The following is an 18,778-nucleotide window of genomic DNA, read 5'->3' as shown; positions in this document are numbered from 1 at the left end:
TCTTCTTTATACAGCTTGAAATCAGGGTATATTTCAACATTTTTTATTAAGAATAGAGAAGAAAAAATAGATATAAATTAGTTGCTATAAGCTTGCTATCAGGCCCTCATAAACTGTATAGAAACATTTTCTCTGAAATCATTGAAACAACTTTAGAATTCTTCCAAGAAGCCGTCTGTGAAAAATTATAAATCCACACTCTTCATTTTCTCAAACAGAAGAATAAATGTCTTGATATCATGTGATTTTGTCTAATTTGACACAAGTGACTCTGGTGTGGCCTAGGGATCATTGTGCTAACGTGGAACTCAGAAAAATCAGGTTCTAATTCTGGATATGCCTTTGTGTTCTCGGAGAAACATTTAATCTTTTAATTTCTTTTTCTTCCACCTATGCAATAAAAATAATATTTGACATGACCTACCACTATAGGTGCAATAAGGATTGACAAGGGGATAACTGGAGAATTTCAGACATTTTACCTACATCAAACACAAATGATTTGAAGAAGGCTGACTTTTTTTTCTCATATCATTTTTTGCTTTGCAGAAATGGCAGTGTTATAGTCATATTTGACCTTCTCTTTGCCCAGTGGGTGTCAGATGAAAATATAAAAGAAGAATTAATTCAAGGCATTGAAGCAAATAAATCCAGCCAACTAGTCGCATTCCATATTGATGTGAATAGCATTGATATCACAGGTATCTGTGAATATTATTTGATTTTTTTTGAATCATTAAGCTATAAAATTAAAATTCAGGCTATGTACCGGGGAAGCCCTGGGATCACCCTGTGCTTTAAGAATCTGTCTTATTAACTGATGTTACACATCTACATATGGAAAGTGAAATCTGGAGAAACTGTATTTCAAGAAAAATATCAGAAAAAGTTTGTAAAATATCAAACGGTTCTGAAAATTTGGGCATGCATATGTTTGTGGGTTTGATCACATTTTTGGCATTGGCCAAGCACACCCTGCTTTTCCAGGAACACTTCATCAGAAAGTGACACTCATTACTTTCTGATAGTGTCATAGAATTACTAGATTACAAAGTCAAGTCCAGGCTCTAATTGAAGATTTAAGGAGAGAAAATAAAAGAGGGGATAATGATTTTGATTCATCCCAGTTACTTACTGATAAAAAAAAATAACTATTTTTAAAATGATGCATAATTTTAAAGATAAAAATAAATGAAAGGGGAAGAGATACAAGTCATCAAAAATAAGACAGTGATGTCTATCAATGTTAGGTTATTCTAAATTTTTCATTCAAGTTATCTTCCATTCGATTTAATTCAACAAACATTTATGCTGTGTCCTATTTTGTTTGAAAACAATAGTAATTTGTCACCCATCCAGATCCACAATCTCATGTCTGTACATTTTGAGGCTAAATATGTTTTGGAATTCAGAAATTTTTAGATATTGGAAAGCGAATCAATAAGTAAATATCCACATCAAGTAGAACAAAGGCAAAATTTATTTATTTACAATTTTTTTTATTTAGAATGAAGGGTTTTGTTTTGTTTGGCTGTGCCTGCAGCATGTGGAAATTCCCAGGCTAGGAATCAAACCTGTGCCATAGCAACAACCTGAGCTGCTGCAGTGACAACACCAGATCCTTAACCCACTGTGCCACAAGGGAACTCCAAGACAAACTTTAAATAGCCTACTGCTAGTTCAAATAATTTTGCATCAGAATGAGATCAGTGAGTATAGATTTGCCTCTAAATCAATTGTTTAAACATGCATATTTTGGGTGTTTTGAGTTTTTTTGGGGAGGGAGGGTTGGTTGGTTGGTTGGTTTTTGGCTGAGCCTATGGTATGCAGAAGTTCCCAAGCCAGGGGCCAAACCCTCACTAAAACAGTGACCCGAACCACAGCAGTGACAACACTGGATCCTTAACCCACTTTGCCACCAGAGAACATTATGTGTTTCCTTTTTTGATTTTGTAATAGTGGGTATGAAATTGCCAGCTTCTAGTTGCTTTACTGTACAACACAGATTCATCAAGCACAGTTTTCTCTTTCACTAAGCTTTCTGCTCTATACTATTTTGCTCAGTGAATGGAGAGCCACAGTTCTTAAGTGTCTCTTCTATTGATGGTTTGGTCCCTTCTGTCACAGCTGCTGGAACATACACAGTTTTGGATCTTTGCCTAATTCAAATGAGCTAAATATTACTTCTTACTAGTTAGAGCAGGTGTTTTTTCTATCACCATATTTAATACTCACACCAATGCTATTAAGAGTATTTTACTACCCTCATTTTACATATAAGAACACGTACCTAACATGTTGGTCAAGTGCCTTAAATCACAGAGCTATTTAGAGTTGGATTAAGGATTCTGACCCAGATGGACTTGCTCTGAGACTTTATACCAGAATTTGTTTTATCATGGTTTTGCCTTTGAACAATGTTGATTATTTTTTCAATAGTCAATTTTCTTCCAGCTAGATGTGTTTTCTTGCTATCTTTATTTAAATGGGCATAAGTTTCTGAAGGTCTGCTATGGCAAATGAATTGACAGGTGTGCTGAAACAATTTCATGACTTCCTACAGTTGCGCTATTTGGGAGAGGGGAGCTTATGGTTTTAAAAACTTTTGTTTATTCCCTAAAATCATATCCTTTGAGCTAGCTTAGAATAAGTATTATAAATGCAATAAATTATATCACAATATCAAGTCAAGAATATCTCTGCAATTTGAAGTTACATTAAACTTGTTGAACTGTGTTAAAACACATTTATAAGCCTAATACCAAGCTTAATTTTAGGTATTTAAGTTAAATATTCACTGGCATCATGTCAATTTTCAAATTTATTACATTTTAAAACTAATAAATTCATAGACACCTTGGATTTTTATATAGTATACTGTCTAATCAAGCATAATCCAAAAAGTGTCTTCTTTATGAAAAAATCTTATAAAATGTACTTTGTTATCTTCTTGATTGATATTCTACCATATATCATTTATGAGACTGCTATAGATATTTTAGAAAGAAGACAATGTAGTAATGAATACTGTAATAAACAGTCTATCTAGAAGAAGATAGACCTCAACTCATTTACCATAAATATTGTTTCGAATAAAAACAAACGTATTAGATCAGGGTTTTTCGTAAGATATGCTTTGGTTTATTTTTTACATAGCTGTCATTATGTTTTTAAAAATATTAAACATGTTAAAGGGTGAGGATAATAGCTTGTTTTTAATCTTTTATGTGGAAAACACTTTATACTTAAACTGTTTTTAGTTCCCAGTAGATATTACTTTATGAAAGATTAGAGTCCATTTGTTTTGGTGTAAGACTATTGATTCTAGGTCTGATGAGATCTGGTGTGTTATATTTTTTCTCTTAAATGTAAATTATTCTTATATAACTATAATGAATAGGTATCTTTTTTAAAGGGGTAAAATAAAGCAAACAATTGCACAAGTAAATTTTATAGATGGAATATATAGAGATGCTGGAAATCTGTCAAATGTATCACAATCAAATAATGGTTAAGTAATTAAATAAATGGGTACATTCAGGATGAGACAGAGTGGAATGGGAACTCTAAAAAATCATATGCCCTTTGAATGAATATTCAAACTGTACTTGATGTTCTATAATACATATTTTTTTACTGTGAGGACTAGCTTCTAATCAACTTTATTTCAGAGTCTTTGGAGAATTACTCTACAACAAGCCCTTCAACAACTTCAGGTCAGTATTTACGGCCTTTTAAAATATATACTTTTGACACTATGAAACTTTATGACATTAGGGAAAGTTTCAGTTTTCTTTTTTTCTGATAGCTCTTTCTGAGACATTTAGTTTTCATATCGAAATGTTCAAAAGCGTACATTTGGCTAGGAATAATGTAGTTCATAATATTTCAGAGTTTATAATGCCTAGTTATATATGTAATGATATACATTTCCTATTTCAATTCTCCTTTCATATTTTGAACTCTATGTACATACGTATGCATGTATGATGTGTATGTGTGAGAGAAATCTCAAAATATGGCTCTGATCATGCAGCCTTGGAAATGAAATATATTTGTAAGGTCACTAGGAATGAGGAAAAGTGTTTAAAAGACAATGAAATGATAACTTTCAAGATGTATTGCACTCTTTGGAAAGGATAATCTAAGGTTTGATATTAACTTTGTTCTATTCCAGCATCTTCTTCACCCTATCTTTCTAACCACAATTTGTCACTACTGCTCATAAAATTTAGAACTTCACTTTGTCTTATGAGGATCATACCTACTATCAAAAGAGTGCTTAGAGGAATTATCAATAATTTTAGAATTAACCTGATTTATCTTAAAATGTAAAAGCATTCTGTTGTAGAAAAATCATATAAATAAGTCAGGGATCTGAACACTAAGTCTGCCTCTGCCAACTACTAGAATCATTGGGCACTTCACCTTTGAAAATCTGCTTCCCATAAATTGTGAATAATAAATTTTTTTCTGAATATTTCAGAAGTCCTCCCAAATATCAAATTTATATAAACATACTTTTAAATTGTAAATTGCGGAGTTCCCGTTGTGGCGCAGTGGTTAACGAATCCGACTAGGAACCATAAGGTTGCAGGTTCGGTCCCTGCCCTTGCTCAGTGGGTTAACGATGATCCGGCGTTGCCGTGAGCTGTGGTGTAGGTCACAGACGCGGCTCGGATCCCGCGTTGCTGTGGCTCTGGCGTAGGCCGGCGGCTACAGCTCCGATTCAACCCCTAGCCTGGGAACCTCCATATGCCGCGGGAGCGGCCCAAGAAATAGCAACAACAACAACAAAAGACAAAAAAATAAATAAATAAATAAAATAAATTGTAAATTGCTTTAAAACAATAAAGATACTTATTTTGGTATTATCTATAATCATAACCATTTTTATGATATTTGAAAAATCTATTTTTTAAAGTATCTACTTGGACCAGGTACCATATTTTACAAATATTCTCTCATTTAATTCTCAGAATAATTCGGTAAAGAGGTGTTTTTTTTCCTACTTAAAGTAAATAAGTAATAAGGAATGTCCCTAGAGTCACACAGCTATTAATTGTCAAAGTCAGGAATTAAAAGTAATTCCTTTGTACTCTAAAGCCCATTGTCTAGGTGTCTCTCAAGCTTGTATTTCAAATAACACCACATTAACATAGAAAATTTAAGTCCACAGCCATTATGAAGTTAATGAATTCTTATTTTTAGTTATTGATAACTGAAAAACATCATCTTAAAAAAAAAATAAAAGATGGAGTTCCTATTGTGCTCAGCAGGTTAAGAACCCAACACAGTATCTGTGAGTATGAGGGTTCAATACCTGGCCTCACTCTGTGAGTTAAGAATAACAGTTAAGGATCCACTGTTACCACAAGCTGCAGCATAGGTGGCACATGCAGCTTGGATGGCAGAGGCAACTTGGATCCAGTGTTGCTGTGGCTATGCCATAGCCCTCAGCTGCAGCTCCAATTCAACGCCTAGCCTGGAAACTTCCATGTGCTGCAGATGCAGCGGTATGAAAAAAAAAAAAAAAGATGACTTACAATCTAAAAACCTCTCCTCTACAATTCTAAAAATCAATAAAAACATAAATGATTTATTTTTAGATCCAGGTACAAATGATATCTTCTTAATAAATACTAATAACTCATAATAATTTTTAAAACTCTCAAGTAAAATATTAAAAGAAGGAATTCTTAAGAAACAGTTTAAAATGTAATTGTTATTTTAATGTCATTTATTTTTACAGACAAGCTGACAACCAGCAGTCCTCCAGCAACCCCAGGTCAGTTTTAATAGTATTTCTCAATAGTAAAATAATAATAATAATATTTATCTTATTTTTTAAAAGTTTCCACTAAAATTTCATTTTGGGCTCTGGCAAATTCTCTGATAATACAAGTTGATAGTATCCATATTTAATAAATAGGAAAACTAGAGCAGGTAAATTTATAGTTTTAGTCTAAAATTTAACCGAAAGGTAACATTATCTTTGGGGCTAATTAATGCTTGGATTACCTGACCTCACTCCAGTCCTCCATCTTATTATCTATTACTGTGAATGCTGCAACCACAATCAAAATGTTCTCCATGATTTTCTTTTCTATGGACTTGAAGAAGAGACTTGTGGTTGCCGAGGGGGAGGGGGTGGGGGGGATTGGGAGCTTGGAGTTAATAGATGTGTCCTATTGCCTTTGGAGTGGATTAGCAGTGAGATCCTGCTGTGTGGCACTGGGAACTATGTCTAGTCACTTATGATGGAGCCTAATAATGTAATAAAAAAGAGTGTATACATGTATGTGTAACTGGGACACCTTGCTGTAGAGTAGAAAATTGACAGGACACTGTAAACCAGCTACAATGGAAAAAATAAAAATCATTATAAAAAAGAAAATTATAATACAAAAAAATATTTTCCAGAAAGGATGCAGGTTTCAACAGATGTAAGGAATTTTTTTCTTTAATTGTTCTCTCTGCACATGTGATATTGTATTGCTCTCTCTTGACATTGTATGGTTGCCAAATCAGTACGGAAATAGCCTTGGATTCACTGATTCAACAATTTTTCATTACGTTCCTACATTGTCAGACTTCTCATATGCATCTTTGAAGTGACAATTTCTCTGGATTCCTAGTAATTATCTACTGTGCTGGTGAACTAAAGTGTCTTCTCTGGTCCTAACTTAATCTTCATGGTAAATGGTCTGGATGTGTACCTAATTCCTTTAAGGCAATTTTGTATAGAGTTTCAGCTCCTAAAATAATACTGCCATTGTTGTATTACTGGAATGTATAGCAAATGTTATATATACATAACAGGAGAGAGCATTTAGGAAATTTCACATACTCTCTGGACAAGACAATAATTTTGGATAAAATGGTTGGCATGATGTTTGAAAAGCACAGTGATATGAGAATCATTCATCAAAATGCTTTAACATTTTTAACAAATTATCATACCTCTAAACTCATAGAGGTCTTTTATGGTAGGATAAGCCTGCCTGGTTTTTTCAGGTGTTACCCATATTGCAGCACAACATACTGAAAAACAAAACTGCTCTTCAGACCAGTGAAAAACTATTTACAACATCTAAAATCACCTTTCAACACAGTTTTTGAAAAAATGTTTTTAGGATGGCTTCCTTTAACTAAAAATAAATGGAAAAAATAATTTTAATATATTTAGAGAAATTTATTTCTAAAAACTTTAAAAGTTAGCAACAAATATCTAAACTAGTGCTCTGTTTTCTATTTATCTGTCTGTTTATTGATTCATTGAGTGATTCATATAACCCACAGTTATTGAAGACATCTTAGGTAGATAAGATGCCCTAAGAGAAATATTTGGAATGACTTAGGGAAAAAAAAAATCTGTGTAAAGCAAGAAATCCTGGGACTAAAAACAGGTTTTTCCTCCTTGTCATCCTGAAAATAAACTCACCAAAAACATAAGAAATGACTTAACTATATGCCCAGTTCCTGCAAGACATTTGGTCCTGTCCAAAACATCCATAAGACATGTGTTCACAACAAAAAGCCCTTGATAATTTGGCATGGACCAAATATGCTCATGTGTATTCTATTTATTTTATTTTATTTACTTTTTTTTGCGGGGGGGCCACACCTGTGGCATATGGAAGTTTCCAGTCTAGGGGTCAAATCAGAACTGCAGTTGCCAGCCTACACCACGGACATAGCAATGCAGGATCCAAGCTGCATCTGTGACCTACACCATAGCTCACAGAAACACCAGATCCATAACCCACTGAGGAAAGCCAGTGATCAAACCCTTATCTTTGTGGGTATTAATCAGGTTCTTAACCCACTGAGCCACAATTGGAACTCCCACACATTTTAAATAGAACCATATTTCAAGAACCTTTTGGTATGGAGTAAATGACTTAAGAACCAAATGTCTTATGGACCAAAATATCTAATGGATGTCTTATGGATGTTTTGAGCAGGACCAAATGTCTGCTAACAGCCCAGTTTCCTCTGGCCAAAGGAGACAGTGAATGGGGAACAGAGAGCTTGAGGCTAACACTCAACCCATAATTTTCTCTCTCGGGAGTAGAATAGAAATCTCCTTCCCTATATGTAAACTGTCGGAATGGGATAAGTACACATTTAGTCCCATCTTTTATACTTTATGTAAGCATTTGATAATCAAAATGAAGACCAAAATATAACATACAGTTCTCAAACATTGAAAAGGCATGGGTGAATTCCACCATTAACTTATCCCACCAGTTATTCTACACATCAAGTTTGGCAAGCTACCAAGTCTTCTTGAACTTTGTATTTATTATCTGAAAGGCCAGGATTAAAATGTGTACCTTAATGGTCTTGAAGAAAGATAATACAGATACTAACCAATGACTGACACAAAGAGGAGACACAACCAATGTTAGATCCTTTCTCCTTTAACCCTTCTGACTTAAACAGGAAAAAAAAAAAAAAAAACCAGTTGGATACTTAAAAAAAATGAAAAGACTTCAAAAACTAAACTAAGGTTCAGACAAGATGATTGTATTCAGCAATGCTCATTTTAATTTTTGCCCCCAAACCTCCAATTCTGAGGTTTTCTTATTATTAGAGAATGTATTGAATTATTTTAATCAAGCCTCAAAGAATTGTAATAAGTAGATGTAAAAATATCACATTCCCTCTTTTATAGGATCCATGAGTCCCAATCATCTTTTCCATTTATTCCTCTCATACGGTGAAATACTATAGATTCATAGAGAGGAACAAGGCAATTAAACTTGAAAACTGCAGTTTCCAAGCAGTTCAGAATTTATTATGAATATGCCTTTCAGGGATGTTAAGTTTATTCTCATTTTTATATGCCTGGAAGACAGACTTTGAGAAAAATCAACAAATGCACGCATCATATACCTGGCGTTAGTACTATTATAAATTTTGCCAAAGAGAACTTTTGTATGAGAGCGGGTACAAAGTCCAGGAGGATTATGTTCTATTGTTGCACTGCCTTTGTTGCCAATTACCGTAAAGTTTTACTAACCCATTTGGAACACTAAGGGGAGAGATGGGAACTAAGGTTGCATTACACCGATTGATTTCTGGCTGCTACAGTGTGTCGAAAGGGGCTCTTTTGGGCCATTGTTCATATGCTTGAAGGGTTTCTAGAATACAGCTCGTTCTAGTCTTTTGTTGCTTACTGTGTAGGCAATGATTGCAGAAAAAAAAAAAGTTTCACTATCTTGGGCTTTCTCAATCTCAAACAAAATGCAGTCTTGCTACAGTTCCACTATGTGGAGGAGTTTGGGGATTGAACAAAAAGAACTGCCTGAGTTAGTGAAGAATGTGAAATTGGGTCAAGAAAAGCTAAAGCAGAATTATCCTTCTTTTGAATTACTTGCCCCAGGACTAAGACACAGGCACTGTAATTGACACCAAATATATTTTGACTTTTAAGTATTTTTTTTTCCTTTGCATGTGAGAGAACTATATGTGTGTGTGTGTGTGTGTGTGTGTGTGTGTGTGTGTGTATAGAGAGAGAGGGCACTCTCCTCTAATTTAAGATGTTCCTGTGTATATGATATCAGAAGTATTTTTTTTTTTTGTCTTAGTGTCACATGCACGGCATATGGAAGTTCCCAGACAAAGAGTCAAATCAGACCTGCAGCTGCCAGCCTGTGCCACAGTCACAGCAACTCAGGATCCAAGCTGAGTCTATGACCTACACTACAGCCCACAGCAATGCTGGCTTCTTAACCCACTGAGCAAGGCTGGGGATCGAACCTGTATCCTCATGGATACAAGTCAGGCTCGTTACCACTGAGCCACAACAGGAACTCCGATCTCAGAACTATTAAAGTGTCTTTCCACTAATTTCATTTAAATCAACCAGCTATAATCTTGCTAAAAAGATTAAATTTGTTCTATCAAAGTAAATGAGAATTTCTGTAAGGTGATATCTCTTTTTTTAACATAGTATAGTGAAATGAACATGGTCTCTCAAAGCAGGCGTAAATGGATTCAGATTCTGATTCCATTACTAAGTAAGCTCTTAAACCTTGGGTTTAATTTGTCTCAGCTTTGGCCACCAAGTATTATTACCCCTATTTAAATAATATGGAAGGAGTTCCCACTGGGCAGGTTAAGAATTCATTGTCTCTCCAGCAATGTGGGTTTGATCCCTAACCTGGTGCAGTAGGTTAAGAATCTGTCACTGCTGCAGCTGTGGTGTAGACTGAAGCTGAAGCTGGGATTCAATCCCTTGCCCAGGAACTTCCGTATATGCTGTGAGTATGGTCAAAAAGAATGGGGGAAGTAAAAATCTGAGATTTCCAAAATATGATTTTCAAATTATTATCTTGAATGTAACATTTTTTGTAACTGATTTGAGACAGAAAATAACGGATTTCAGTCTTCTTATCCTCCACAATGCTTAGCACAATGCCTGCATAAAGTAGGGGCAAGAGATTCCTCACCCTAAATCACTGGAAAGTGTTGTGACTGTGACTCTCTCTGAAGTAATCACATTTGAGTGTCTACTGAATCCTTCCTGATACCAATATAAATATGTAATTAAGGAGTTCCCATTGTGGCTCAGTGGAAAAGAATCTGACTAGTATCCATAAGGACACAGCTTTGATCCCTGGCCTCGTTCAGTAGTTTAAGGATCTGCTGTTGCCATGAGCTGTGGTGTAGGTCACAGGAACAGCTCGGATCTGGGGTTGCTGTGGCTGTGGTGTAGGCCAGCAGCTGCAGCTCTGATTTGACCCCTAGCCTGGGAGCTTCCATATGCCACGAGTGTGGCCCTCAAAAGGCAAAATAAATAAATAAATAAAGCCCTCCATTTATAGAACTACAAATAATACTGATTTACTGGTAGGTTTTCATAATATGCTAAATAATTAATATCTGAAAGTAATATGTCATATAGATATAAAATATGCCAGTCTTTTCCCAGTCAGTAAAATAGTAAAATAATATTCAGACAATTTGATCAGCTTCTAATAAACAGAAACAATTATTATTCTCTGCACACATTTTTTTCCTAAGTAGAATTTCTTAACTCCTTTGCTAAAAATCCCTTATTGAGAAGTACAGTACAGATTTCTTAGAAAAGGAGAAATATTATAGCAAAAATTAAGGAATAAAATCACAAACTAGGAGTTCCCATTGTGACCTAGCTGGTTAAGAACTTGACATAGTGTCCATGAGGATACAGGTTTGATCCCTGGCTTCATTCAGTGAGTTAAGGATCCAGTGTTGCCACAAGCTGTGGTGCCCAGTCCTTGGTGTGCCCATATCACTTTTTTTCTACCTCATTTTAAAAAATAATTAGCTAATGAATCAGTGTCCCACAACACTCCAAGCTCTGTGGGAACAGAGTCTCTGCCTTACTCATCCTTTTATCTTTATCCCTTAAAAAATCCATGACACAAATAAGTAGAAAATAAATACTTGTAGAGAGAATTAATGATCATTAATGAGATCAAAAATCCCAAGTGGTGTCACTCGCCAGTGTGATTTTGAGGTTCAGTCTATAAAGTTTAATGAGCAACAGACAAAGATGTGAAGCATCAGACACAGCAGTTCCTGTGGGAAGCATGAGATCAGACAGAATTATAATCTTCCTAGTTATATCCCAAAATCTATTCTTCTAGATGCTGAATACTTAAAATGCTACTAACTTCTGTTAAAATGAGACATAGAGTTTCTAGACTAATGCACTTTTTCCTCATTTATCAAGTATTTGTGGAATGCTATCAACACTATGCCTTTCATAGATTAGGGACTCAATAATTAAGGACTCTCTTGATGAGTATGTTACATATATCTTATAATATGTATATAACCTTATTCAGTAACATTTTTATCATTTTAAAATTCTCTGAAATGGGAGTATTTTGTAATTTGGGAATGGCTTGGGGCTTCATCCCATTCTTTTTTTTTTTTTTTTTTTTCCTTGTCTCTTTAAGGCTGCACCCTTGGCATATGGAGGTTCCCAGGGGAGGTGCTGAATCAGAGCTGCAGCTTCTGGCCTGCATACACAGCAACATAGAATCCAAGCTGCCTCTGCGACCAAAGTATACCACAGCTCAGGGCAATGCCAGGTCCTTAACCTCCTGAGCAAGGCCAGGGATCGAACCTGCATCCTCATGGATGCTAGTCAGATTCATTTCCGCTGAGCCATGACAGGAACTCCCATCCCATTCTATTTTAAATGTTAGGTGATCCATGGATTTCCCAATGGTTTATATCCATTTTAATTATAGCCAATTACAGAAGTCCAGTTAGTTGTACATACACTCAGCAACCCTGTACCTAATGTTCCTAATTAAATATTATTTTAGCAGACTTATTGACAGAAGGATTCATCTTTCCCCAATTAATTTCTTGGAGAATAAAGAGAAGTTTCAGAATCAAATATGTATTTAAAAGCCAGCAGATGGCAGTGAAGTGCTGGTTTTAAGATTAAGAACAATAACCAAAAAAATGCTATTGAGCTTAAAGATTTTCCAAAAACTTTAAACCATCGTTGTTATTCTCATTGTAGATAAAAAATATTGAAATTCTCACATTGCTCAGAAAAATAAAAACATACTAGTTTATCTAGTGGGCATGTTTTTTTTAGAACTGCACCTAAAATTTGCAAGTCAATTTTTAGAAGTACAATGTGTGTCTCAGTCCATCTCTATATTTAGAAATGTGGAAGAGGACCAGGTGAAGGGCAGGACAGATTGGGAACAAATTTGATCAGCTCCTGGCCAGAGTGTGGCACAGAACCCCTCAGGGGCACATTTGCATCTTTCCCCCTAAGTACCTCTGACCCAAGAAGGAAGGAGACATTGAACAGAAATAACTATTGGGTTTCTCATGCTCAAGGCACTGGCAATTTGAAGTGTTTTATTTCACAATATAATGGCTTTTGTTGACAAATTTTACTCTGCAGAATGCAAGCCTTAACTTCAGTCAGTCTGTTTTCAAATAATCAGTTTATAAGTAAACGAAGTGGCTACCAGACACTGCAGATGATGTGTATACATTCCAATAAATTGCCCCACAAAACAGATAAAAACAACCTACCAGGTAAATACTGGGGGCCTGATGTCCAAACTGTAGTATTGTCTCATCAAGGTTAAAATCCACAAAGTAAATGTTTAACATCAATGAAGAAATATGTATCATTTCTTCAAAATTGAAAATTCTAAGTTTTTCTAAATAGCCAGTTAATTGAGATAAATATCTCTTTTGGAAATTGAAATACATGCTTCAAAGTAAGTGTATACTTACCTAAATAACCAAAAATACGTAATATCCAAACACTGTACATATTTCATTGATTGGAAATTAAATCTACCATGCAGAAAACTTATAGATTCAATCTTTTTTTAAAGGAAATGTCTCTATAGAGTGCCTACCTGGTTCAAGGCCATGTGCCGATGCGCTTAAGTGTATAGCAGTTGATTTATTTTGTGATGGAGAATTAAACTGTCCAGATGGTTCGGATGAAGACAGTAAAATTTGTGGTAAGTAATGTTTCCCCTCCTTTTTCCCCCCTTCTTTTTCATCCTCTCTCACTGTGTACACACACACACACACACACCCACCCTCAGGTACCAGACACACACACACACACACACACACACACACACACACCCTCAGGTACCAGAAACTATTGGATAATGACATATCTCAATAGCCATGTTTCTAATTTAATATAAAATCAAAGAAAAGTTAATATATCCTAAACTATCATATGATATTAGGCATATTAATTAATTAAAAAGAATTTCATTTGAAGCTACAGAAAGAATGCTATGGTTAACAATGTCTGGGGGAGGACACCATGCTGTACAGTAGAAAAAAAAATTGGGGAAATAACAGTTCAAAAAATCTCAAACAAAAAGCAAAAAATGTCTGGGGGAAGAGAGTGGCATTATTTTTCATCGCTTATTAAAAACCATTATGGATTCAAATGCTTTTCCACCATCCTATCTTAATATTGGTCATTTTATTTTTGCATTTTAATAGTCTCTGACTCAGCAATCATCACTCCTTAATTTTGATCATTGCCTGTATTCACCTTTTGGCAAAGAAACAAAAGACATATTAAAGGGATACTTGAGTTGTAGTCCTGTGAATAAGGGAAATCAGTTATGAACAAAATCTTCATGTCTGAAGAATAAAATATCTGCATTTCTTTGTAAATTTTGGTATCTGTTTTAATAAAAAATTACTACTATTATTATTATTGTTTTGCCATAGTAGTTAACATTTAAGTTGTTGTTACTACATGCCAAACACGGCTCTAACTGATTCAAACATATTTACTCTTCGGCTTATTTCTTTGTTTCATAGCTGGGTAATATGTACATGAAAGATGAGCACACAAATGGAAACACAGATTGGTTACCAATGTGAAGAACTATTTGAATAATCCTAACCTATAATTTGTTCTTGAAAAAATAAACAGGAATCAAATAATTTTTTTGGTGTAGTTTATAGTCAGTTTAAAAATTGACCATGAGCACAGTCAGTTCCTGAAATGTATAAAGGCTATAGTTAAAATTTGCCACACTTTGTTCCTCATTACACTTTGCTCTTCTTGCTTAATATTAATTAAAGATGAATGCTCCAATACCAAAGTTTAAAATATTACTTATCTACTCAGTATATACTTGAAAAGACAGGCAGTTGGTCTGTTTCCCAGTACCAACTCAAAAACCAGCAACTTGACTAAAGAGGTTTCTGCTAAGCAATCCCATTTCAAATGTTCTTGGATAAAATTCAAACTTCAAAGTTTAACTACATACTTTGAAGTGCACTCAGAGCATATTGAAAGAAAGTGCAGGATACAGAATATTTTTTAATCTATTTTATATAACTAAGTTACTCAAAGAAGAAAGCAACATCCTTTTTTTGCTAAGGCTTTCAGGCAGTTTTCAAAACCTTTTCAGAAAGAATATGATACAAGTGTGCCATCATGAGGTAATAAAGGTGATGTTGATTCATATTTCAAAAATAATGTGTATCCAAGTGAGACACATACTTTTAAGCCTATATAATGATGATCAATAACTTTAAATGGTGGTGGATATGGGAATATATAAGATGAATAAGCAGAAAATGAAGCACACCCACTATGCATTCTCTGTCATGGAGTTTATATTTTTCCTAATAAATTAGTATCCAGGTACATTGGAAAATAACCATAGAAATATCCCATGTGTGACACCTTGTCCTGAAATAAGCTATAAAGCCATGAGTTATTATTTTGCATCACTATAAACTCATGACAAGAACCTCAGTATCAGAACTGAATTCTCTAAATTTGCTTTAAAGACAAATCAAACTGCATTATTACTTTTCAATATGGAAGTTTTTCTTAAACTGAAACATATCAATTCAATACCATTTCACTAAATTTTTAAAGCCTCTAGATCCTCATGTTCCATTTTTCTTGACTCTCTTCATTATTTGCATTTTAAAGTTAGCATTATATCTGTTTTTGAAAAACAAGTTAAAGTTTTTGTGGCACAAGAAAGGGGACAAATCAATCACTCTGTCCATCTAGGATTTTCAGGCATATAAGTTGTTTCATTCATTATTTAATGATGGTGAGTACTTCACTTCAACACCTCGAACTTCTAGTAGCATAATTTCTACATGAAAGCCCTGTCCATCAATCTGCATTCACTGAAAAATTATTTTAAGAGAATTCTCTATATAAAATTGACCTTTGTGCTCTCTTTTTTTCTCTTTTTTTCCTTTCCAGCTGTGAGCTCTAATTCTAGATTATGTTATTAATAGAGTCATATTAATGTTGACTTCCTCACACAGCTTCCTTTTTTAGTCTTTAGTTATTTAGGTTTGCACAACTTATAGCTGACTATAGCGGAACCAAGATTTCTTTAAACTGTTTTTCTCTTCTGATAGAATTGCATCAGCAAAAAAGTTCACTTTTTAGCTGACCTGTGAGAAGAAAAAATGCTGACTCACAGACTTTAGGCCAATGTTCAGACCTATTTGGAGGTTGGCAAGTGTCTCCATAGATTGTCTGCGTGCCTCAAATGTATGTGTACAACAGACCTGGGTGGATAGTCAGAGATTGTGTGTGAGTTCTGTGTCCTGGAGAATTCAAAGCTCTGACCAAACATGCAACCAGTAAATGTTTAGCCAGCAGAGGGCGCTCTCAGTGGGTCCTAAGAACATCAATGTGAAATTACCATTACAGGCAATTTCTGGCAGTGCAATAGAATAGCTGATATTATTTGACAGCTCATTTATCCCTTTCTCTGATGCTACATTGAAAAGCACTTTCTAATCTAACAAATTATAATCCTGAACCCCCAGTAATCCTACTTAGCCATGGCTAGGTTATATCTGTTTTTCTCAAAGTCTATCCTGCTTCGTTGTCTTATGTAAAATTAGGTTCTTCAGAAACACCCTGAAATTAAATGAAGGTATGAAAAAATCCCCTAGCACAAGCCTGTATCTTGGAAATTATAACAAGCTAAATGCCTATCAACGGATGAATGGATTAAGATGTGGTACATGTACAGTGGAATAGTACTCAGCCATAAGAAATATAATAATGGCATTTGCAGCAACATGGATGCAACTAGAGATTCTCATACTAAGTGAAGTCAGAAAGAGAAAAACAAATACCATATGGCATCACTTACATGTGGAATCTAAAACCGATCTTGCTTTTTTTCCCCTTTTCACTCTCTTTTTTTGGCTTCCTCCTGTTTGTTGTGAAGTGCTAGTCCAAACATAATTTATATTCTAATTTCAAAAACCCTGAACACGATGAAATTCTTTTTTTTTAATTTCCTGTTTCTTCATTCATTTACAATCTCTCTCTCTCTCTCTCTCTCTCTCTCTCTCTTTCTCTCTCACAAACACACACAGCCTGCTTTTCAGCTCAAAGAGTGGGTGATATCATTATGATAGCTCTATATATTGCAGTATTAGGTTAATATTAGGTATTAGATAAGACTACTTGCTTCAAATCATCACTTATAAGTTGGGAGAGCTTATTTTAGTTACTTAACCCCTCTGTACTCTCAGTTTCCCCACTGGAAACTTCATAATTTTGTGGTGAAAAGGACATGAATACATATAAATGACCTTAGAGCAGTGCTGGCACACAATAAATGCTCCACTGATGCTAGCAGGTGTATTTTAGGGCTGGTAGGATTGATTGCCCTTCCTCAGCGGGTTCCTAAATGGCATAGTTTAAATATAGACTATTTACCCTAGCAGTGGACATTCTTGCCCTGCCTGTAATCTTGGAATCCACATATTTCTTGACAAATTGTGATTAAAAACTTCATATATCACTTAAAATACAAAGCAGACACAATTCTTTTATGGTTATTGAAGCTAAGGAATTCATTTATTTTCTGTGGTTTGTGATGTGCAGAGAGTTGAGAGTAAAGAAGGAGTTTTTGGTTTTGGGTTTTTTGTTTTTTTTTTTTTACAACTAGAAAATGATTTAGCTCTGCATTAACATGTTTTACTATTTATCTTCAAATCATACAAATTAGCTTTAATTGTCCTTTTTGCTCAAGTATTAAAAGTGATGCATTTCTCCCAACAAGCCACAATTTTTTCTTTCATTTCCTGAAGTCTGTGATATTGTGTTATTATCTTTTCTGTCCTTAGTTTGTTCTTTTCTATTTGTCCCCCTCTGGGAATCAGCCTCTAATAGTCCAACACAAATTCAATGCAGTTAATTCCTAGGGCATAATCCAATGCATTTCATTCCTATGCCATTGTACTTAAATAGACTTTGAATCTTGAAATGTATTTACCTTTTTTTAACAACTTTATCTTATATGCCTTTTAAAAATATATACCAAAAGTAGCAAAAAAACAGCCAAAATGTGAGATATTTTTAAGCAAGATTTCTACGTGCTTTTCAATTTCTTTCTGCTGTTCATCATATGAAATATTTGATGTCATATAATAGCTTATATTTTATAATGTGACAGAATCACTGTATAATGTTACAATGAGGTTTTCCTTCTATCAGTGTAGGATTAGATTATTCTAGCACTCAGATTCCAAGAGCAGCAATTTGACTTTGATAAATTTCCTCTGGCATATGAGGAGTTAACAATGTATCAAGAGAAAAAGGACGTATTCCATGAGTCATTGCTTTAGAATACGCTATTAACAGAAATAACATCATAGAAAATAACTTAGGGAAAACTAAGTATTATGAAAATTGAATAAATTTTATTTTTAATACATACTATATTTGGCAAATATAAGATAAAAAGCTATAGGTTATACCTCCTGGTTCATGCTTGCAAGAAGATTTTACTCTAATTCGAAGTGACCCAGATATAAATTAAGATGACTAATAATGGATGACATTAAAGAGAAGTACATGAACTAAATGTGCTATAAGATTTAAAAGAGAAAATGAATTGTTATGGGAAGGAAAAATATATTCGGGATTAGTGAATGAAAATACTGAGCTAAATTGTGAGTCTATGCAAAAAGGAGCAAAAGTAATGAAGTTTAAAAGCTGTGTTCAGGCCGTTTATACCCATATGTATCATTTGCCTGGCTGTATTCTGAACATTTTTATGAAGGCAAATCATTTAGTGCATGTAGCTGAAATTCAGCCTAGCTCCAATTTAATGGAGAAAATAAAACAATAACAACAAATAATAGTTTTTGTTTAAATTGGAAGTTTATAATTCAGGTATATTTGTTTTCTTACAAATATGAAAAAATATACTAAAACAACTTAGCTCTGGGTATGTAGAACTAGAATGTT

At 34.4% G+C, this 18,778-nt stretch overlaps 1 protein-coding gene across 2 annotated transcripts in view; it reads left to right on the top strand.

Annotated features, from left to right (window-relative positions):
* TMPRSS15 (transmembrane protease, serine 15) overlaps window positions 1-18,778 on the top strand; it is a 170,913-nt gene that overhangs the window by 23,151 nt on the left and 128,984 nt on the right. For both annotated transcript variants that reach the window (XM_021068532.1, NM_001001259.1), the window contains 4 exon segments: window positions 550-701; window positions 3,672-3,716; window positions 5,753-5,788; window positions 13,377-13,508. In XM_021068532.1, coding sequence (XP_020924191.1) covers window positions 550-701; window positions 3,672-3,716; window positions 5,753-5,788; window positions 13,377-13,508 — 365 coding nt within the window.

The sequence above is a fragment of the Sus scrofa genome, chromosome 13, assembly GCF_000003025.6.
Source record: "Sus scrofa isolate TJ Tabasco breed Duroc chromosome 13, Sscrofa11.1, whole genome shotgun sequence".
Classification (NCBI taxonomy): Eukaryota; Metazoa; Chordata; class Mammalia; order Artiodactyla; family Suidae; genus Sus; species Sus scrofa.
Note: the sequence above shows the minus strand (reverse complement) of the source record. Positions and strands in the feature narration are given on the sequence as shown.